The following is a 24217-nucleotide window of genomic DNA, read 5'->3' on the forward strand; positions in this document are numbered from 1 at the left end:
TAGTTTCTAATGTATCTCACAATGTCCTTTGGTGAATTTGATGAAAAAAATAGCTCCAATTACTTGATAAAAAAAAATAAAAAAATGATATGTATACATTTATTATTTTGAAATAAATATTATTTAATTATTTAAATTATCATAAAATATATTAAAAATATCATATTTTAATTCATTTATTTATTTATTTTTTTAAATTTATGTTTGTTCTAATTTTTTAATTTGGCAGTGACAACAAAAGATATATATTATATGTTTAATATAATATTAAGTTTAAGTTTAATTAAATTTTATTTAATTTATAAAATATATAGTTTTATTATTTTTAAATAGTTATCATTGTAAAATATCTCAAAAATATCTTATTTTAATTTGTTTAATTATTTATTTATTTAATTTTATCTAAGTTTGAGTTATATTTATAATCTACTGCTAAATATAAGAATATTTCGTGAAAAGTTAACAGAAAAAAAAAATTGATTAAAACAAAAAATTTCTATTATCTACCCAATTTTATATAGGAGAGAAATAGATATAGATTCATAAAATTGAGTCATTAATAATGATGGTCTTATTTTCTTTTAGGAATAATAGTGGCAAAAGTATCTAAAGTTTGGGTTTTGTACGCGGCATGGACCCAATGTTTATTTTTAGTGGCAATAGTACCCATAGTACCAAAAACTTTTATTCCGTTTGGTTCCGTTTGGTTTCCTCCGTTGGTGGCATCTGCGTGTACACATGGACGCACCAGATAATTCATAACCTTTATTTAAATCTATTTCCAAAACAATGAAATTAAAACTATTTCCTAAAACAAATGAAAATAAATAAATGGGAGCTTTCCTTTTAAACCCTCCCCTTCACATCAGATGAAGAAGAACAAAAAGCCCTAAAAAACCATTCGAACGTGGCTTAGGAAGCCATTGCCGTCGACTTAAAGCTCATGGAAGAAACCATCGGTCGAGGGTCTGTGGCATTTTAAATGGTAGCAAAAGGTTCATTTTCATCTTCTCCAGTTGTGTAGAATTGAGGAAGGAATAGGGATGAGTTTGATTGTGTGAGCTGCGATTATGGATTGCAATCAGTCGTGAGGTGTAACGCCCTGGTTACCCCATAACAGTTACGGTGAACAGTGAACCGGAAATTTGACTCGCTACCCGAGTCCTTTGGTTAAAAACGTGATCTAGGTACTATTATCAGGTTAAGGTGTAAAACCAATAAAAAGAGAAAGGGTACATTTCATTAGGTAAATAAACTAATCATGAGCCTTTTAAAATGTTTACAAGATGTTCATAATACAAAAGAGTCGCTACAGTTTCAAATTTACAATCCCCGCCGGCCTAAGCGGCAAAAATAGGGTAAACCCCTAGTCCCTCTGAGAACTCCTTGACCGTGGCAGTCAAGCGGCCCTGTATGTACATCACATCGCCCAAGCTCTCCACTCAAGGCTGGCCAAGCTTTTCCTTTCCTTTACCTGCCCCACATAGCACTCATGAGCCAAGGCCCAGCAAGAAAACATAATAAAACATGATATAATATCAACAACGATCATAATAACCATTCAGGACTATCAGTCCAACATATAGGTGACAATAGCCAAAAGTCACAGTAATGAGCATCGCTCCCTCTAGCCATGTGACGATAGGGTCACCAGGGCTTAGCTAATAAGTGATTCTTTCATAAGCTTGGTCAGGACAGGTGTATGGTGATTAGTCACCAACATAACCTTCCTCACGACTCTAGAGTCGAAGCTATGGACAACGTCCCTTAGCCACGTGACAACGGTCACCGGGGTCATATACCTTGGCTATAGTCATCTGGTCGTAGACTAGGCAAGCGCTTATAAGTTCTTCGACCCTAGGGTCGGTCTAGCATTAATTCCATAGAGCCATTCAATGCATGATTCTCGACTTTTGAGTCGGTCCCTGACTAGTCAGTGTCTTAAACAGGTAATCAACGTAAATCAGCATTTAATATGCAATCCACGTCCACATATATCAACCAACATGCCTCAATATCAAACCATGCATGTCATATACCTATACAACTGTAATCATACACTGTTTTCTTACCTCTGGTTCGAGTGAGAATTATTATATGAACGACCCCTGAGAACGATCAACCTTTAAATTCCTTGACGGTCACCTGGTCATAACCAAAATATAGGATTCATCAATAAAAATGATAACTGAGGGTTCCCAAACCAAGATCTAGCCTCCGGGACATCAAACATAACTCAACTAAGTACTAGGTTCAACCCCGAGGCCTAAGGTTTGAATCCCCAAGCTAAAAACATGCTTTTGGCTAAATCTGCCCTGATGGGCCGCGGCTCACCCTCCTGACAGGGCCATTTTCACATTTTAAGCCATCATAGGTCGCGGCACGCCATAGACAGGCCGCGACTCATTTCGCAAAACAGCCAAGAAACCAGCACGCACCAGCCAACTTTCCCCTACGTTTTCCCTTGGAACTAACCCTTCGAACCAACTCCAAACCTCCTCCAAACACTCAATTAAACCCCCAAATAACACCCATAGCTTACCCTCATCAAACCCCAATCAAAACAACACAAAAACCCCCTTTGATTCTCACTTCCCACATCAAAACCATGAATTGAAAACTAAAATGAAAACAGAGCACTAGCTGAAACCAAAGGCTAAAACTCACCTTGAAACCGATTTTGGACCTCCCTCACAAGCTAAATCAAGTCTCCAATCCAGCCCTTGAGTTTCCCTAGCTTAAATCTCCACCAAGAACTCAAAACCCTCAAAGGAGAAGTGAAGAAGATGATGTTCGGGAATGGAGGAGGCAAACCCCTATTTTTGTTCTGTTTATTCCACCACCTTCTACAGCCACTAAACATCATATATATATCCTCCCTAAAAAGACCAAAATACCCTTGTGCCATCCAAAGCCTCTTAAACCAACTCAAGGGCAAAATTGGTACATTCCGCTAAACCCGTTAGTTATAATTAACGCTTCCCAATCCCCGCTAATCTCAATATCCTCAAACATCAACAATTCATAACCTGTTACCCTAAAATCCCCGGTAACGCTATAATCATTAATAACACCCCGAGACTCACCCCGAGCCCCGAGATCAAACCTGTTATGACCAAACCGATAAATCATGTTTAAAGATCGTCTCATGTCGAAATACTCGAACCAATCCACATTATAATGTGGTCTCACAATATATCATTAACGCACATTCAAATATACAATTATACCATCAATGGGCCAAATTACCAAAACACCCCTGTAAACAAATGCGGACCAACATGCACGCATTTAACATCATATTATAATATAATTCTCATAAACATGCATAAACACACTTAATGGCATAATTAAACAGTTATGGCCCTTCCGGCCTACTAATCCAGCCATTAACCATAATAGGGAATCCGGGGCATTACATGAGGACTTCATGGACCAAGCGGAATCCTGGGAGAAGGTTCAGAACTTGCTCCAGAGTGAAAGTAAGTTTAAATTTTTTGTTTTTTATTGTGTGTTGCAATAGATTGGTGCTTTTTGCTTTCTGTTTTTTTAACTGTTGCATATATTGCTGCAATTGTAGCAATATGAAGCAAAATAGCATACTGAAATGTAAAACTAGATTGCAGCATTAAGACCAAAACCAAATTTAGATTACAAGTCATATGTCTAAACCTATTTTTCGGAGGTTATTGTTATAGTTCTCTTTCTTTTTTTTTTTTGTTCTTAACAATCTTACAGTATGATGGGGGTTGTGATTTCTTTCGGTGGGTCGATTCAGAGTCTTCATCATCTCGAAGAGGTATGGTTCCAGGATGGGTGAGAAGGTTCGAGGCAGAGGATGGAATACATGTTAAAAATGATGATGCTTGTAGTGTTTGTGCTCATTGTAATAGTGGGATAACAGTTATTATTAGTTAGGGAACATTAATTTGTATTGTAATTGTTTTAGTTATATTATGAATCCTAAAGTAGTGTTGGTGTTTGGTTTGTAAAATGTAAACATTTGAGGCATCCTTATTGGCCTCTGTATTGTAATTATGTTAGTTTTGAATGAATGCAATTTGCTGTAATTTGGTTAATCTTGTTAGTCTTTATATTTGGTGCATTAGATAAAAACTCAAGTGTTATTTATTTTGCAAATTGGTTTTCTTATTTCTCAATGGATTGACAGAGAAAAGAAGTGCATCAGTACTATTTCTTAATGATATTCAACAACCTCTTGTAATGTTAAACAAAGATTTTTTGCAAGAAAGATAATGCAATATATATTAGCTTCCTCTTGAACAAAACATGATGTTTTTGGTTACAAACCAGAAAGTATAGAGGAGTGGCCTAATAACATATGTCATATGTTACATATGTTATAGTTTAGTAAAAAGGCTATTGCCTAAACTAGATTACATAAAACTAAACAGATACAAAAAATTAGGCTATTGCATAAAACAAATGTTGATTAAAAAAAAAAATGGCCATCTGGTTTTACTGTTGCTGAGATTGTTGTGGTTGGATTTGTGAGGTTGAACCACCTTGTGCAGCCTCCCTTGCCTATTGCTTAGCTCTTCTAATGTTTCTTTTCACAGTTGATGGGGTTGGATTTGTCTTCGGTGGCCTTCCCATTCTTTTTCCTTTAACATTCTGCATGAGTATGAAAGGTAATAACATTAGTAGCCCCTCTATTTTGCTGCAATAGATTGCTACAACTGTAGCAATTAGAAGCAGTAAGATACCATATTTCAGATTGCATACCTGATTACTAAACCAAATTATAAACAATAATTTCATACCAACTTAACATACAAACCAGATTTCACCATATTTTAACATATTCAAACATTTATACCTGATCCTTTGCTGGATTCTTACAAGAACGCTTTGAGTGCCCTACTGACCCACAATTGCTACATGGTTAGGCTGGCCTACCCTACTTGCTTTAGTTGCAGTGGCTGGTGGAGGCTCATCTGTTTCCCTCCTTCAAGCTTTTTTTGGCCTCCCAGACAACACAATTTCTGATGGTGGGTATATGGGATTTTGGCCTACATCTGGCCATTTATCAGGTGAGGGCATTGGTTCTATGATGCCAATGTATTGAGCCAAAAGGGTGTCATTCTTATAAGCAACATCAATGAAGTCCACGATATTGAGATTACCACTCGATATGGCAGATAAGGCATGCCCACATGGTATCCCAGAGAGTTGGAAATGTCTGCAAGTGCAGACCTTCTCAACCAGATTCACAAAAAAACACTCGAAGTCTTTATATTGCACCTGGAACCTATAAGCATCAGCCCTGGTGCATTGACAATGCCTGACAATTGATTTATTCTTCTCTATCACTTTCATGATCCTTTTCCCCACAGGCGGCACCAATTTACTTACACTCTCTCATTTCACATAGTACCTATTCATCAACCAATACCTAATTTTCTCAAGCAAAGTGATAATGGGCTTCTCTCTTGCATCCAATATTGCAGTGTTGAAGCTTTAATAGAGGTTGTTCAATAGCATGTCGCATTTAACATTGGTCTTGAAATGACTTTTGGACCATTCAGAGGGACTTTTCTTCAATAGCCAATCAAAGGCCTTCTCATTAACACCCTTCAGTTCAGCCATCTTTCTCTTGAATTCTTTAGGTGTTAATGCTCGCGCACATGCCCATAATTTTTATTTTAGCAATAAACCGGGGAACTCATTCTTGAAGTTAGAATGTAAATGCCTCACGCAGAATCTTATCTCTACACCTTCAAAGAGAGTGAACAAGGCATTTGATAAGCATTTCTGTCTATCACTGATCATTGTAAAATTTCTATGATCTACCTCACACAAATCCTCCTTTAGTAGAGTCAGAAACCATGTCCATGTGTTCGGTGTTTTCCTTTTCACATATTTCATAACCAATTGGGAACATAGAGTTCTCAGCATCAATACCAACAGCTGCAAGTAGTATCCCTTTGCAATACCCCTTTAAAAAACATCCATCCAAGCCAACCAAAGGCCTATAAGACTTAAAGCCATCTTTACATGCTTTTAAGCATATGTAGACTCTCTCAAACACCATCTTATCAGCCACCATATTGCTTTTAATAAAGATAGTATTGCCTAACATCAGTTTCATTAGTTGTTTGCAATAATCATCAAGCACCGCATATTGCTCAGCCACAGATCCCTCAAGCATTAGCCGATTCTTATTCTTTGCAGCATAAAATATGTGTCTACTAGTGTGAGAAAACTTACTGTTCGAAGTGAGTTCCTTGAAGTTTGCATAGTGCATGTTTGGGTTCATTCTGAATTGGGGTAAGAAGTGTTTTTCCAACCAGGTGCATCCACCAGCTTGCTATTTAACCTAATCCCGCAGTTGTGTTCATCCACCAAGGTGTTAATCCGAAATGTCAAATTATCCCTCTTTAGGACCCGAGCATACAAAGACCACCCACAGCCAAAGGCCTTACAAATAGCCTTTAACTTTGAATGATTATTGAAGAGGTAGTTGAATTCTCTGTCTTTGCTTATGAAGTGTTCCTTTAGAGCTTTTCTAAGCTGTTCAACACTTGCAAATTCCAATCCAACAATAAACTTGAAATCAACCCATTGATCAATAGGTACAAATTGCCTTCTACTTCTCCTAGGAATAGACTCATCATCATCACTGTTTAGGCTATTTAGATCTTCCTCATCTTCGAATCCATCTTAAATTTCCCCATCCACTTGAGTGTATACTTCATTCACAGTGCTCCACCATTGACTTGGTGGTGTTATGTTGTTCTCTTGCTGCCTAACTTCCTCTTCATCTAGGGCATATTCTGGTTCCACAAAGTCACCTTCATTGGGCTGAGGTATATTAGGCCTCAAATATTGGCCCAAATCACCAACTTCTTGGGCTTCTGATTGGGCCCCATGCTGACCTTGGCCCAAATCCTCCACTTGTGTAACCACTGGTTCTTCCATATCATCACCATCATCCTCACCATGGTCATCACCATCATCCTCATCATAATCCTCATAAACAGCCTTCCTAGTTTCATGCTCATTAGAGATATAAGGATCACTAACATACACATCCACACAACTATAACCCCATAACCGCATATCATCAAACATCTTCAGTACATCTTTATCACTGACAATACTTTTACCATCCTTTATTGCTAGATTTTTTGATACAAACTAGAAATCAAATGGAAGTTGGTATCCAAGCTCTTTCACCAATCTTTCCATGTCCAATAGACCAAAAAGGTCATACTCACAACCATAAAAAAAGAACACACATCCACCCTCATATTTTCTATCCCCATCAATATTTGACCATGTGCCCCCATGATGCACCACTAAAGTTAACATTCCAGAATTTATTCTTATCCATTTAAAACAAAAACCAATGTCAAAATTTATCTAGGTTAGTCAAACATTAATGCATTCACCAAACTATGACTATTACACATAAAACAAAACCAATTAAATACCCCAAAACAGATAAATAAAACCACACCAATTCAAAACACCCAAAACAGAACATGTGGGACATAACAACATCTACTTTTGTTCAATTTTGGGACAACACACCAAAGCATCCGATGCTACAAACCATGAAAATAACAAAAAAATATGTGTCTACTAGTGTGGGGCAGCACACCAAAGCATCCCATCAAATAGAGCTTCGACAAAAACAAAATAGAACATAAAAACTTACCATAACTGGGACCAAGCTTTGAAGCAAGCTGCCACGGCATCGTCAGGCGAAGTCACCGTCGAAATGGGTCAGGTGGTGGTTGGAACAGCTCGAGTTTCAAACTCAGGCAAAGTCACCATCGAAATGGTGAAGCTGGTGGTCGATCGGAACACTTAGAGGGTTTCAGACACAACTTTGGGTATTTTAGGTTCCCATCGTGTTACAAAAGGAAAGCTCCCATTTATTTATTTTTATTTGTTTTAGGAAATAGTTTTAATTTCATTATTTTAGAAATAGATTTAAATAAATGTTCTGAATTATCTGGTGCGTACACGTGTACACCCAGATGACACGAACGGACGAAACCAAACGGAATCAAACTGAATGACGCTTTTTGGTAATATAGGTACTATTGTCACTAAAAATAAACATTGAGTTTATGACGCGTACAAAACCCAAATTTTGAGTACTTTTGCCTATATTATCTGTTTCTTTTATATATTTTGAGAGAAATTGAGGGAATCGACAATATTATATAATTATTTTTGGATAAAGAGATGCGTGCGCTACAAATTAAAGTCATGAGTACCGAGCCATGCTTGTATGTATGGTTATGTTGTGAAATAACAACAGTACTCTTTATTTTATTTTTACGTCTGATTAAAGAGAAGGAAATGAGCTTTATGCATGATCGATCATATAAGTAATCATTAATAATTCTGGTAACCCTTTATAAATATAAATGAATGATAGGAAACAATATGTATATTTCACAATAACCAAGAAACGTAATTAAGGACCTAAAAATTGATAAAAGAATTAGAATAATGATAAAGCATCTTTAACGAAGTACCAAAAAATGTTGGTTTGTTATATTTAATACATTTTAATAAGAGTATCACTTTAATTATACCATAAAAAATATTTTAAATTTGGCACAAAATATAATACAAGTCAAATTTAGATCAATAATAAAGTCAATTTTTTATTATTATATTACTACTAATTAATTAGTTAATAATTAATAACTAACCATATTACTTTTTTATTTATTTTTTTTAAATTAATTTGAATATTATACATAACATTGGAGCAGATGGTCTTATGCTTTATTGGGAGCTTTCTTCACACATATATAATGAAAGTTTTTAACTTGTATGGGCGTGTATATCTCTTCTTTATGAAATAGTTTTCCAATCCAATTTCATTTTGCAAACCAAACACAAATATAAAATTAGTTCCGTGTCAAGTATGGAGTTTGACTCTTTGACTACATGACATGTTTTAAGAATTCTGTAATATTATTATTTTTAAAAATAAAAATTTTAATATGGAGATGCGGGGTATCGAACCCCGTACCTCTCGCATGCAAAGCGAGCGCTCTACCATGTGAGCTACATCCCCTGCCATACGAGCCCAGTCTGAACGGAATATTTAATTAAATAATTCCAAAAGCTTGTAACCCACGGAACGCCATGTCTGATATCTTGACTTTCGATAAGATAATAAGACTAGTCTTTTAACTATATCTTCAGTTACTATCAACATATCTATCTTACTCAACAACTTCGACCAAATTGCAAACCGAGCTAGCTAGTGCTCCACCACGTGAACGGAATATCAAACAAAACAATTCCAAAAACACAAAGTACAGAGCTTCGTCATCACTTACGATCCGCGCCATATATCTCTTTGATCTCTTACCTATATATACTTAATTTCCTCCTCTTCATCGTCACCACCACACACTCTTCTCTTACTCTTTCATTCTCTGCTGCTACTACTTCAATGGAACTCAACGGTACCATCCTCTTCACCACTGTAGGCAGGCCTGAATACGGCTTCGATGTCTTTACTGTCCAGCTCCAACCTCACCAACGCATTGGCCCCGAAAGCCGCCTCACCGACGCCCGCTCCGTTAACTTCAACGCTCAATTCCTCGACCACGACGACTCGGGAGGCGACGCCATCGTTTTTGTATCCGAGAGAACAGGTTCTCCTCGAATCTACCTCACTCGTCCGGGACTTACTCACCCCAAACCACTGCCTTTCGTCTCCGATAGCCTCTTTCATGACCGACCTGTTATCAGGAAAGATAGGCTTTACTTTATATCTGCTCATGAAAAGCCTGATTCCGTTTTTAAAAGCTGGTCCGCTTTGTACTCTGCTCCGCTCGTTCACGATAACTGTGAAATTACCAGATTAACCCCGTTCGGATCTGTGGATTACAGTCCTGCTGTTTGTCGCTCTGGTGAATTCGTCGCCGTCGCGTCGTATGGATCCCGTCCTTGGGGCGGCGAGTTTCATGAGCTCAACACTGATATTGTTGTCTTCGATTCATCTGATCCGGAAACCCGAGTAGTTGTTTGCGAACGAGGTGGCTGGCCTTCCTGGTCCGGTGATACCGCCATTTACTTTCATCGTAAAGCCGATGATGGTTGGTGGAGCATTTTCCGAGTTGATTTTCCAGGAAATCTCGCTTCGACTACTGATTTTCCAATTGCTCCGATTCGAGTCACGCCACCCGGTCTCCACTGCTTTACTCCTGCAGCTATGCACGACGGCCGAGCAATCGCCGTCGCCACACGACGGCGCGGCAATAAATTTCGCCACATTGAGCTCTTCGAAGTGGAGTCAAAGACTTTTACTCCGATTACCGAAACACTCAACCCGAATCTCCACCATTACAACCCGTTCGTCTCGCCCGATTGTCAATCTCTAGGATACCACCGGTTTCGAGGCCAGTCATGCACAAACGGCGTTTCAAAGATTCCGCGCATGGATCTGGTGACATCGGCAGTGAAAGAACTCCGAATGTTGAGAGTTAACGGTTCGTTTCCCTCCGTCTCACCTGACGGTGATCTCGTCGCAATCAACCATGATTTTAACGATAACGGCGGTCTATCGATCGTTAAATTGGACGGTTCAAAACGTTGGACGTTACTCAAAGGCCGTACAGTATTCTACAACTCGTGGAGTCCAGCTGAGAAGAATGTCATATACACTTCCATTGGACCCGTCTTTGAGTCGGTGAAAGCAACTGTTCAGATTGCAAGAATTACATTTAATCTTTCAGATCTTGCCGGTGGTGATCGTGAAGACACGATTATCCCCTGCGATATGAAAGTCCTCACCGGAGAACACACAGGGAACAATGCTTTCCCTTCTTGCTCCCCTGACGGGAAATCCGTTGTCTTTCGTTCCGGCCGTTCTGGCCATAAGAATCTCTATATCGTAGACGCCGTTAACGGTGAGTTTGACGGCGTTATACGACAGTTAACGGACGGTCCATGGATTGACACCATGCCTAGCTGGTCACCTAAAGGTGATCTCATTGCTTTCTCATCTAATAGACACAATCCGGCTGATGTCACTACATTCAGCATCTACGTCATCAAACCGGACGGGTCCGAGCTGAGGAGGATCCATGTGGCAGGTCCTGAAGGGTCTAGTGAGGTGGACAGGGAGAGGATAAACCACGTGTGCTTTAACGAGAACGGGGACTGGTTGTTGTTCGCTGCTAACATGGGCGGCGTGACTGCCGAGCCGGTGTCGTGGCCTAATCAGTTTCAGCCGTATGGAGACTTGTTTGTGGTCAGGCTGGATGGTACTGGTTTGAAGAGGCTGACGTGTAATGGCTATGAAAATGGGACGCCGACGTGGATCTCCGGGGTTGACGTGGCAACGAACGTAGCAGTTAATAATGAGGATGATGTTGGGGATGAGCTTAGGGGTGAATTTGACGAACCTCTTTGGATAACTTGTGAGATATAAGGTAGATACACTCGTCTCGTCGCAAGCGTGTTTCTTGAATCAATTTATGGCAAATTTCACATAGTTTTACTTTTAATTTTACTAAAAGTTTGAGCTTTTCTCTTTTGGATTTATATTTTAAAAAGAAATTTTTTTAAAAGCTGTTTTGAGTGTTTGGTATATATAGCATAAATTTTTTATAAAATAAATATCAAATTCAAGGTTTATAATAATAGGATATGTTATGTCTGAATTTTTTTAAAAATTAATCATTCTATTAGAGAAAACAAATCTAATTACATATATATATATGTGAATTAATATTGATTAATAAATAAAAAAAATTATAAAAATCTAAACTTAATTAACAAAATATAAAAAAATCTAAATTGAATATTCAAATATAAAAATGTAAATGTAGTTAAAGAAAGAGATTCTATATATAAAACAATAACAATAAAAATAAAAACTAAAAAAAATCGTACTTGGTATTTTTTAGAAAAATTAAATAGAATATTTTTTAAGAAAAAAGAAATCTTATTTTATAATTGTTATTTGCACAATTTAGAATAAATATGTAATTTTTTTTATATAAAAAATAAGAATAAAATAGATATTATGAAAGATTTATTAAAATAAGAAAATAACTTTCAATATTTTTTTTTAGAAGTTTTTCCTAAAGAAACTTTATGGCTTCTCTTAAATGTTCTTTTAAATTAAAAAATTATTTATATATTTCATTCCATTACACCTAAAAGTAATTTTAGTTCAAAAGCTTTTTCATATCCATGTTAAGAAAGGCAAGTGTATTAGATGACAAAATAAACAAGACATATTTTAAAACAAATAATAATAAATTACTTTGACCATTGAATTTGAAGCTGCTTCGGATGAATTGATATTTATGATAAGAGGAGTGCTTGCAAGGTCAAATAAACATGATTTATATTAATATGTTGTTTAGCTCAAAAGAAGCATCAAGCGGGGATAGCTCAGTTGGGAGAGCGTCAGACTGAAGATCTGAAGGTCGCGTGTTCGATCCACGCTCACCGCATCTAATTTTTCCGACTAATTACTAAAACGACAATAACTTCAACTTTTACTATATCCACGCTCCTGCATATTTGTCTTTTCCGAATTATTACTTAAAAACGACAATATCTTTAAGTGATAGTATCATACATCCATAACATTTCACCACCAATAGCCCAACTCAAAATCCAAGCCCAAATTTATTTTTTAAATTGTGCATAAGAAATTAATTTATTGGGAAAGAAACATTTAAATTAAAAAATTTACCAGAGAAAAAACAAAAGAGAATTTGCTATGCAGTGAATATCAGAAAGAGAGAATTGTGAAGGAGTGAGGATGTGATCGTGTGTGTTTGCTAGGAAAGAAACGGGTGTGGAAAGAAGGAATGACAGAACAAAAGCAACTTTGGTTTACTCAAGTAATCGTTGACCAGGGATCAATTGTGAGTTATTCTTATATGTTTCTTAAGTGTGTTATTATTATCTAACATAACAATTTGGATGCTTTACCAACCGTCAATAAAACTTTTAATATAATTCTCTAACAAAAAACCATGGTCTTGCTCTACAAGACCAAACTTATATGTTTCTTAAGTAGTGTTATTATTATCACTTTGAGCTTATCTTTCTAGCAAGATTGTTCTCAACAATAATCTCTATAAAATCAGTTATGTTTTCTTTGTGATGATATTATTCAACCTTGTTTCAAAACAGAAATATTACAATGGCAGTTATTTAAATTAATTATTCTCTTATTCTTAAAACTAGTGGCTATGCTTCGTTATGATGGTTTGAATTTCATTTTATTCATAAGTTCTGTTCTGGTTTATTGTGTTTCGTTTTGTATTATTGTGTTTACAAGTTTTTATTATTCAGCACGTTAATAATGTTAATATTTTTTTGATAATCCAATATTATGTAAGTTTAATTAATATTCTGCATTTTTTTTATTATTTCCTGGTTGTTCTTAGCCGGTTGGTATTGTTTCAATTATATTGGTACATTTTAGGATAGCTTGTTTTTAAGTTATTTATTCATTCCATCTAGTTTTAATTGCTTAAGTAGCATTTAAATTAAGTTAGTTATTGTAACTTTTCAAAAAAAAATTGTTGGTTATTTTTTTATTTTTTAATTATTATTATTTTATTTATTTATTTTGGAAGGCAAAAAGGTTAGTTATTGTAAGGATACTATCTTTATTTGGGGAAGTTTAGATTTTACTATTATTCCCTTGTTTGTTAGTATGAGTATAATGTGGGTTGTACAATTTGGGGTAGTACCATATATTATTATTATTATTATTTTACAGCTTGATATTATTTAATAAAACATGTAATCTTAGTTGTATTGTTTCAATATTATTTTTTTCCTTATTTACTACATTATGTTCTATTGAACTTCAAGTATTTCTGTGTTCAAAGTGATATTATTGTGTTGTTGAATGTTATTATATTACTATCAAAGTCATTCTTTATATTAGTAAATTAACTTTGTATTTCAAAGTTGTTGATAACAGATAAGTTTTAATTTTTATTGTAATTATATAGTGTAATATTTAATTTTGAATTATTGCTATTATTATTAATAGATGTTTTTTCAAAAATATTTTTTTTTGTATTTTTTACCGTGCCTGATTTTTTTTCTTAAAAAATACTAACTTAAATTTTCAAAAATACGTTTTTTTAAAGTTTTATATTTACAAAAGTACGGTATCAATGAAACAACTAAAAAACAACAATAAGACAATACCTAAACATTAACCCACTGCATACTAATATGTTTTTTTTTTTTTTAAATCAAAATATATCTTGAAACAACAAATAAACATCAACACAACAATAGAACAACTATAAATAAACTTAAACAACTAAAAACCAACATGAAAAAAATTATACATAAAATCTAAACAACAGAAAAACAACAATACAGTGCAAACCATTACATTTTAAAAAAGCAACACATTGCAATACAATTTCAGAAAAAACAACTAGAAAATAACAATTGGACAATTAGACATCAACACACTACATAGTAACATATTAAAAGACAACTAAAAAATAACAATTAGACAACAACGAGACATCAACCCACCACATTAAAAAATAACTAAAAAATAACAATTGAACAATTATAAGTCAACTCATTGCATACTAACACATTTTTTTTAATTCAAAATATATCAGAAAACAACTAAACATCAATTAGACATCAACACAACAACTATATATAAACTTAAACAACTAAAAAACAACATGGAAACAACTATACATAAACCTAAACAACTAAAAAATAACACACAAAAAAAATGATATTAGACAACTATACATAAACCTAAACCTAAACAAACTATCTTATGTCACATAACTCCCACAAGAATTGATCTCTAGAAGGCAACTATACAAAAATTTTGTTTGGTTATTGTTGGAGCAACAATTTGTCTTTCTATATTTGGAGGCTTCTCCCAATTATGGATGATGCTTAGTCACTATTCCGGTGATGAATATTTCCTTTGACTCGTCGGGATCACCTGCAAGAAAGACACTTCGATGCTTAAGTCAGTTCAGAGTTCGATCCATTTCCCTTCTACGAATCTTATATTTATAGGACAAAATATGCAAAGCGGTTAGTTGGTTCAAGTGAACCCTGGAATGGGGGGGGGGGGGGGGGGGGGAAGAAATAATTGAATTTCCCTCTAAAAATACCGACTTCGAATGTCTTGCTCAGGGGTCAGAGGCGCGGATCGCCTCTGACCCACAGCTTCTGCCTTCGGAACTTCTCTTTGCCAAAACGTTCTGTTTTGAATATTTGATAAATGAGGAAAGGGTTTTTGGGCCGAACATTTTGGGCCCAACAGATGCCCCCTGGCCCAAGCTTCGGACAGGCAAGGCGTGCTAATCTGTTAGAATCTTGGGCCGACTCTTCAACACCAAAAAGTTCGCCTAGAGCCGTCATTCTCCGTAAACCGAGGTAATCCGTAGGTGCATGATCATTTGATTACCTGACAAATTACACTTAATGCAAACACAGTTATCGAGTAAAACGTTTGGTTTAGAATTTTACCTTTCATTTAAATAGTTTTTATTTCAAAATAATTTTCATTCAAATTTCCAAACTTTATTCCAACTTCCAGAGAGAAGCTTCGAAGAAACCCTAGAGATTTCCTTCAGTTCAAACCTTCGACAATCGTCTCATTCTATGTAATAATTTCTTCTTGTTCATCTCCCGAGCCTTTGGATCGTGATGGATACAAGAATGCGTTCGAACGCATGCGCAAATCGTTCGACATTCCTGACAATGTCACGGTGAGGATGCTCTCGGATGCTGAGCTTCGAGAATGGAGATTTAAGGACGTAGTGAAGCCTTCTGAGATCGTCATGAGTCTGAGACATATCGAATGGCTTCGCTTCCCTCTCCCGGCTCTGCTTGTTCAGATAATTTCAAACTCCGGGGATCACATTTCGCGATTTCTCCCAAATGTTATTCAGTCTATAGTCGGGGCTCAAATGATAGGGAGCCTCAGGAATGTCAATATTCAATCGGACGACATTTACGCGTGCTTCACCAAGTCTACAAACAAGGCGATAGAAGGAAAGCCTTGGAAAACCTTCTACCTCTCTCCCAAAAAGGATCGGACAATCTTCACCGATTTCGACAGCTCCCATCGAAATTGGGATAAATACTTCTTTGCTGTTGGAGGAGCGTGGTATCCTGAATTCCTGCCTTAGGAAATTTTTCCTTTGGCCAGGGTGTTTATAAAAGGTGAGTCACATTTTTCATTCTGTTCCTTATTGATTTTAATGTGAACTAATCATATCTAGATGATTATCTGCTAGTTTAACTCTGTGTATTACTATTTTGGTTCTTTGCATCAGATTTTTCTTAGCCTCAGGTTAGTATGAGTCCTGAACGACAGAACATGCTGACAGAGAAGGGGCTTCTGCATGAATCTAAGGAGAACGCCATTAGTATCAGGGGTGTATTGAACCCCTAATGTATGCAGATAATGACTCGGCTATGTTTTGTGGATCGAGTCGATTTTGGTGCCGTGCGAGTTAGATCGCAGAAGGGTGACATGACCCTAAGCAATATTACAATAGCATGCGCGAAGCAGCTGGGAGCTTTCATGAAGAAATCCCCTCCTACTCCTTCAACTTTGTCGCTGACGAAGACTGAGTGCGAAAGGGCGTGTTCTGAGACCTACGTTGCGTGTGCCAAGCGTCAAGGGGTCCCAGAAGGTCAAAAGAAAGAGGGCTCTGGTCTAGCTTCTTCTGCAGAGTCGTCCCCTGATAAGTTCGGCTTATCGCGCAGATCTTCACGTATCCAAGGGCGATCGTCCACGCCTTCTGACGTTCTGCAGATTCAGCCTCTCCAACAAGTGCCTTTGCCTGCAGACGCCTTAGGAAAAGAAAAGAGCGTGAGGGATCCTCTGGCGAAGACTCGGACGACGGGAAGTGCATTTCGTCCAAGCTTCGGATCCCAAAAGGTTCTGTCCCCACTGCTCAAGGATCTCCCTTTGCAATCCCCAAACTTACCCCAGGTAAATTACCAACGGGTCAGGCTCTCTCGTTGTGCAAGAAGCCACAAGGATCTGCCCCCGTTGGACATTTATCTGGGGCGTCTCCTACTTCACACGCAATTGGGTCTTCCTTGGCGGCAGGCTCAGAAGGGGTGGCTCACGCAGAGGGCGTTTCCTCTTCTCTGTCCAAATTATCAGGCGTGGTGACTAGAGATGGAGTGCAGGGCAGCTTACCAGTTGGGGTGAAGTCTCCTGTTGTCTGTATGAAGCCGTCAGAGGCATTACCCTCTACTTCTGTTTTGACTGAAAGGTCTGACATAGGCCATAAGCGTGGCTCAGAGGGGAGACGTCCTTCTTCTGCCTCTCGTAAGAACAAGCTTCTAGAGGATGCCTTCGGAGAGGATTTTGCGGATACCCCTCCTCTGCCAGTTGAGCCCAGTAAGACTGTTGTATCTGAAACTACCCCTGGGTGTCAAGAATCAGGGGCTGTCGAAGTAACAAGTGTTGACCCTGTCAGTGTTGATGTTTCCTTATTATCACCTACTGCTTCTGAGTCTCATCCGGGAGATGTCATTGTTGTGTCTCCGAAGGGTACTAGCACTTTTGAATCTCCTAGCGCTTTCTTGGAGCAGCTAACGTCTTCTGCCGTGCAGACACCGGTGTACCTCCCAAGTGATTTGGGTGAAGATGATAGCTTGTTTACATGCCATTCGAAGACGTATTCTTCTGGTGTGAGGACAATTGCGCTGGCTTCTGATAGCATTATGGTATCGACGTTAGCTGAAGGTGAGAAGCCAGCTGCCCCCGTTGCTTTCGCGGCTGCATCTGCAGGGGGAGAAGCAAGTGACAGAACAGGAGTAATGTCGGAATATGGCCCCTCTGCGTCTACTGAAGTTATGGAGGAAATGCTACGCATAAGCAGACCCCATCTACCTACGAAAGCAATCGGATCCTTGAGCGGGCAAGGTGACTTATTGCAGCAAGTATCAGACCACATCTGGATGGTAAGTTGGTTAAAAAATTAGGCCATTTTTATATTTCGTGATATGTGTGTAATGTTATTTTTAATGGGCATAATTGATTTATCACAGAGCTATGTATGCGCTTCTACTGCAAGGCGAGAATATGCAACGGCTATACAGAATGGCTCTAAACTGGCGGAGCAGATGGCGAAATTAGAAGAGGAGCGGGCAGGGAGAAAGATGGCCGAGGCAAATCGGGACGTGCTTGTGGAAGCCATCAAGAAGTTAGAGGCAGAGCTGGCAGAGGCAAAAAAGAGGGTGACTGCCACAGAGGAGAAGCTGGTAGGCACTGTTGGGCTTGAATTAGAGCGAGATAAACTGAAAGCTGACTTGGTGGATATGACCAATAAGTGGATGGAGAAAAATCAAGTCTGCGTTCAGCATGAAGCCCGTATGGAGAAGCTTAGCAGTATGATGAACGACCTTGAAGAGGATATAGTGTCGTTGCAGACTGATAAGGAGATCTTAGAAAAGGAGAAAAAAGAGCTGGAGCGAAGGTCAAACGGTCTTGAGGCCAGCGTAGCGGACGCCAAGAAGCAGAAGTTGGAGGCTGAACTTCATTTAGGGAAGAAGATGAAGGAAGCAGAAGAGGCAGTGACCGAAACCAAGAAGCAGTTGGAGGAGATGGCAGAGGTATGAGACTCTTCTTTTGTTATTGATGTATTAGAAAATTAACGGGCCCATAAAACACGTGTGTTGATTCCGTAATGTTTTTGGTTTTGTAGAGGGCAGCGGAGGCGGCGATTGAAGCCACTAGGCAGCGCATTCGAGATCGGGATATCACCGAACGCAAACTTGTGAGGGTGGCTGAAGTAGATACTGCGAAGTATCTGGATATGGCATTACATAATAAGAAGCAGACCCCAAAGGAGAAATGGGCAAAAATGGAGATGTATTGTAAAAGCGTCGATGTAAAAATAGGAGAGTATGATGTCGACAAGTACTTGAATGAACTTGGGGATTTGCATATTTCCTATCTGCCGTGTCATCTGGAGAAGTTGAAGTTGAGGGGCGACGCGCTGGGGTCGATGTATAATGCCAACGGGGAAGCTGTTGAAGATAGTGTTGCCAATGTGGCGTCTGATCAGAAGGCATCAGGATCCGCGCCTGTTGCAGAGGCCAAGCCAGATGGTGAAAGAGGTGCCGTAGAATGAATGACACACTATCGTTTTGTTAAATTCTGTCATGTTTTTCTTTGAATTAATTTCTGTATATACATTCTTTGGGCTCTTTTAGATGCTAGTATGTAGATGATTGTAATAGAGCAAATTATCAATACAAATAGAGCTTTGTTTCCTGTTGGTTATCTTGGTATGTGTATTGGATGTGTTCATTGTCGTTTAGGACCTAATTGAAGGCGTGATGACAGGTGTGAGTCATACAATTTATTCGGATTAGAAGCTTCATAGAACCTTCAGGCCATTGCGTGCGAGATACACCGAAAGATTATACAGATGGTGGGAGAGAATGCCCAATTAAGTGTTGTGTGAATGATCCGTCTTGGTGTTTTGGTGATGGGTTGGAGCTGACAACATTGTTGTTGCAGGTGAGCACCGTGAGCGGACGAAGGTTCCCTTTTTGAGGAGAATCTTTGACAACCCACAGTGGCTTTACTCAACATGGGCTATGGAAGAGCTTATCAGAAGTGGCATCCCATACTATATATCGTGTGAACACTATGGGTTAGGCCATCCGAAGCTAGAGAGTGCAATGGCAGAGTACATGCGTCGTATTGAATGGGATTAATTATGGGAAAGAAAATAGTTGTTCATAGAGAATAGATCAATTATGAAATCAGGAATTAATATCGTCGTTAATGTAACATAATTTATAAATAACAACTTCTGATTTATTGCCATTTTTGAGTATACATCTCCTTCTGATCGTGCATAGTACAAATATTCATTCTTGTTTATTGAGAAAGGAATTGAGTAAATATGTGTGCCCATGCTTAGCATCTGCCAATTTAAGTTGTAGTGATAAAAGTGTTGTACTTCTGCGGCGTTGTCGTTATTGTTGAGTGGTGGACCTTCTTACACGTAGGGATTTTTGTAGTGGTCTTGATCGGAGCGGGTTTGGCCTCTGGAGGCTGAAACTTTCCCATGAGATCGGAGGGGTTAATGTGATTCAGACCGAATGCGGGGGACAAAGCGTAGAGTTGGCAAAGAGGTCAATATTGTGAGGAGGGGTATCTTTCTAATGCACCCATACCGTGTAGTATAGTGATGGCTTGTTTGGGCTGCCGTGTATCCTGTTAGAGGCACCCTTCGTGTAGGATATGGGTGCGACTGCAGGAAAAGTTCCTCCCATCCTTGGATTGCCAAACCAGCTAGTGTGTACTGGTGAGGAATCCGAAGCATGACAGCTGATGGTTCTGCTGTGATAGTCAGGGCAGAGTAGACAGCAGGAGGTGCTCCTCTTATGCGGGTAAGAGGGTAGGGTTTGTAGTGCACCTCCGTTGGACGACCAGATCGGCGTAGTCAGGGCAGATTAGACTGCAAAATGGCTGGCCGTAGCTCCCTGTGAGCTTAGTCAAGTTAGATTAGAATGCAGTACAAAATCCAGTGAAACGACAGAGGCGGTAGGATCGTGTACGCAGATTGTGTGTAGTGGCCTTGCTACCACGATCTACTGAGATTCAGCCTGGTGCCAATGTGCGGGGTGTGATCTTCACTGCGCATTATTATTGCTCTTTGTTTATTGGAGTGTAGGTGTGGGTAACGTATGTATTGAGATTAAAGACATACGGTGTATTACTAGGGGAGGTTGGCAACTTCGAGCATTCAGATAATTATTTATTTATAGCCATTTGTGGTAGGTAGTTTTTGAGTGCACGTGAATAATGTTATTTTTGAACAAGGGTAGGTGGGGATATAATTGAGGAAACCTTTCGAGTGAAAAGTTAATTGTCACGTGTCTGGCTTGGTGTAATATGGTGGACAATAATGTCAAGAAATTGAATATACAAGAGAAATTTAAAAGAATGTGAAAAAATGGAAAGTTGTTGTATTACTTTTGAATTGCACAGTACAACTATTAACAATAATATTGTTTCAAAGACATTGAATTCCAAGTACGAGGTACGTTTTTCCCACTATGTACATTCTTTAGGGTGTAAGACCCTTTGCCTAGTACTTTAATGATTTCGAAAGGCCCTTCCCAATTAGGTTCTAGCTTCTTCTTGTTGCCTGTGACTTTACGCAGAACCCAATCACCTTCTCGAAATGTGCGTGAGTGGACTCTTTTGTTGTAGTAGCGTTCTGCAGCCTTTTGATAATTTTCTAGTCGTAATTGTGCCACCGTGCGTATTTCTTCCAGAAGGTCTAGGTTGTGTAATAGTTGAATGTTGTTTGTTGCTTGATCATATGCGATCTCTGTTCGAAGTGTAGGCAGGCCCACTTCTATCAGTATGATGGCCTGTGTCCCATATACCATGGCGAAGGGAGATTCTCCCGTAGGGGATCTTTTTGTTGTTCTATATGCCCATAACACTTTTGGTAGTTCTTCTGCCCATGCTCCTTTTTTATCTTCTAAGTTCTTAATGTTGGCAAAGATAACTTTGTTGGAAGCTTCTGCTTGGCCGTTGCCTGGTGGGTAAGTGACAAAGGCAAAGCTCAGCTTGATCTTGTATGTGTCACATAGTTCTTGTACCTTCGCATTTTGGAACGGGGTTCCATTGTCCACGACTATCTCCCATGGTATCCCAAATTGACATATGATATGCTTCCAAATGAAGGACATAGTGTCTGTTTTGCTAACTGTGACGTATGCCTCTGCCACAACCCATTTTGTGAAGTAATCAGTGGCTACAAGAGCATACCGTCTTCCTCCAGCAGCCTTAGGTAGTTCACCTACCACGTCCATACCCCATTTTTCAAAAGGCCAAGGTGCAACAATGGAGTGTAAGGTTTGAGCAGGTTGATGGATGGTGGGTGCGAATCGTTGGCATTTGTCGCATTTTTTGGCATAGTCACGTGCCTCTGTCATCATGTATGGCTAGTAATACCCCGCTGTAAGTGCTTTATGTGCCAGATTCCGCCCCCCTGTGTGATTCCCGCATGTCCCCTCATGTATCTCTTCTAGCAATCTTTTAGCTTCTGATGGACGCAAACACCGTAGGTAGGGACCGTTGAAGGACTTGCGATATAACGTCCCATGGATTATGGAATAACGCTGTGCCCGAAGGCGCAGAAGTTTTGCATCTTTTGGATTAGGTGGGAGTTCGGAGGTGGACAAGTATCTTATGATTGGATCCATCCAGCATTCAGGTTCTGATGAGGTTGAATAGACTTCCATGTCTTTGCTTGATTGGCTTATCGATATGGAGGACTGGCGTGTGCAACCTCCTGCAGAGGCTAATTTGGCAAGGGCATCGGCCTTCTGATTCTGCTCCCTAGGTACTTGTATGAGTTCGAACTGGCGAAAATGCGATCACAAGTCAGTTACCTTCTGTAGAAGGCTAGCCAGATGGGGTGCTTTAGTATCGAAATTTCCAGCCACTTGCTCTATCATAAGCTGTGAGTCTCCTCTGACATTCAGACGTTGGATGCCCATTTCTCATGCTAATTCTAAACCATAGATTAGTGCCTCATATTCTGCTTCATTATTCGTCGTGGATTGCTCTAAACGAATGGCTTCTTTGATTTTGAGGCCCGAGGGAGCTTCTAATACGATGCCAATACCAGCCCCTTGGGAATTGGATGCTCCGTCAGTATGCATCATCCACACCCATTGATCTTTTGATTCTAACAATTCTAGCAGAGTGTCAGGGGTGAACGACTGAATTTCAACCAGGAAGTCAGCTAGTACCTGTCCTTTTTTAGCTTTTCGTGGCGAGAACTGAATATCGTACGTCCCTAGCTCAATTGCCCATTTAGATAACCTACCAGAGAGGTCGGGATTACTGAATACTTGCTTTAATGGATAGTCCGTATAGACAATGATGGTGTGGCTTTCAAAATATTGTCGTAACTTCTTCTTTGCCGTAAGGAGTGCGAGTGCCAACTTTTCCATCATACTGTAACGAGTTTCAATGTCCAAAAGCATCTTGCTGCAGTAGAACACTGGCTTCTGACGATTGGATTCTTCTCGGAAGAGAACAGAACTCACAACGAATTGGGAGATGGACATGTATAAAAATAAATCTTCATTAGCTATGGGGGAGCTCAATATAGGAGGGGAGCTCAAATAAGTTTTCAGTTCTTCCAATGCTTTTCTTTGCTCTGGTCCCCAGGTGGTGTTGGTAGAATTTCTTATGCACTGCAAGAAGGGCTGGCAACGGTCAGACATTCGTGATATGAATCAGCTTAATGCTACTATCTTGCCCGTCAGAGCCTGTATGTCTCAGATGGTTCGTGGTTATTTGACTTCTGAGAGGGATGCAATCTGTGTTGGGTTCGCCTCGATGCCCCTCTGACTGACGACGTACCCCAAGAACTGTCCAGAGGACACCCCTAAGACGCATTTAGAGGGGTTTAATTTCATCCTAAAAGCATCAAGGATGTCGAAGCACTCGGTCAAGTCGTCTATATGTGAAGAGCTTTGTTTAGACTTGATGACCATGTCGTCAATATAAACCTCCATATTTCTCCCGAGCAATGAGGAAAACAGCTTGTGCATCAGCCTTTGGTATGTTGCGCCTGCATTCTTTAGACCGAAGGGCATAACTTTGTAGCAATATAAACCACCTTCTGTTATGAAAGCCGTGTGAATCCGATCTTCTAATTTCATGGGGATCTGATTGAAGCGTCGAGGAAGCTCATTCTTTCATATCCTGCCGTGGCGTCTATCATCTGATCGATCTTTGGTAGAGGGTAACTATCTTTGGGACATGCTTTATTGAAATTTGTGTAATCTATGCATACTCTCTTTTTCCCATTCTTCTTTGGGACCACGACGGGGTTGGCAAGCCAACTGGGATATAGGCATTCTTCTATTGCCCCTGTGCTCAGGAGCCGTTTGACCTCCTCTTGTATGACTTGATTCACCTCTGGAGCGAACCTCCTCTGCTTCTGCTTGACAGGTGGGAAGTTGTTGGAGATATTTAGGCTGTGACTCATGACGAAGGGGTCTATTCCGGGTATGTCATGTGGTGACCAGGTGAAAGTTCTCATTCTAGTCTTGAGAAATCGCATGAGGGTTTGTCTCTCTTCTCCAGAGAGCTGGGTACTTACCAGCACTGTCTTAGAGGGGTCAGCTTCGTCTAGACCCACTTGTTCTAAGGTATCCATCG

General features: G+C 39.1%; 2 protein-coding genes and 2 non-coding genes across 4 annotated transcripts; 3 read left to right on the plus strand and 1 right to left on the minus strand.

Annotated features, from left to right (window-relative positions):
• Positions 1 to 8994: 8994 nt before the first annotated feature.
• Positions 8995 to 9067, minus strand: TRNAA-UGC (transfer RNA alanine (anticodon UGC)). Its single transcript has one exon. It is a non-coding gene; the product is annotated as a tRNA-Ala (tRNA).
• Positions 9068 to 9268: 201 nt separating this feature from the next.
• Positions 9269 to 11578, plus strand: LOC133790655 (uncharacterized). Its single transcript, XM_062228361.1, has one exon. It carries the CDS (start codon positions 9452 to 9454, stop codon positions 11435 to 11437), a length of 1986 nt encoding a protein of 661 aa, XP_062084345.1. The 5' UTR covers positions 9269 to 9451; the 3' UTR covers positions 11438 to 11578.
• An 819-nt stretch (positions 11579 to 12397) lies between these two features.
• TRNAF-GAA (transfer RNA phenylalanine (anticodon GAA)) lies at positions 12398 to 12470 on the plus strand. The gene has a single exon. It is a non-coding gene; the product is annotated as a tRNA-Phe (tRNA).
• A 4720-nt stretch (positions 12471 to 17190) lies between these two features.
• Positions 17191 to 19796, plus strand: LOC133790661 (uncharacterized). The gene is made up of 4 exons (XM_062228374.1): positions 17191 to 17967; positions 18055 to 18618; positions 18711 to 19125; positions 19355 to 19796. The coding sequence occupies exons 1-4, from the start codon at positions 17227 to 17229 to the stop codon at positions 19381 to 19383; spliced, it is 1749 nt and encodes a 582-aa protein (XP_062084358.1). The 5' UTR covers positions 17191 to 17226; the 3' UTR covers positions 19384 to 19796.
• The last annotated feature ends 4421 nt before the right edge of the window (positions 19797 to 24217 follow it).

The sequence above is a fragment of the Humulus lupulus genome, chromosome 1 (assembly GCF_963169125.1).
Source record: "Humulus lupulus chromosome 1, drHumLupu1.1, whole genome shotgun sequence".
NCBI lineage: Eukaryota > Viridiplantae > Streptophyta > Magnoliopsida > Rosales > Cannabaceae > Humulus > Humulus lupulus.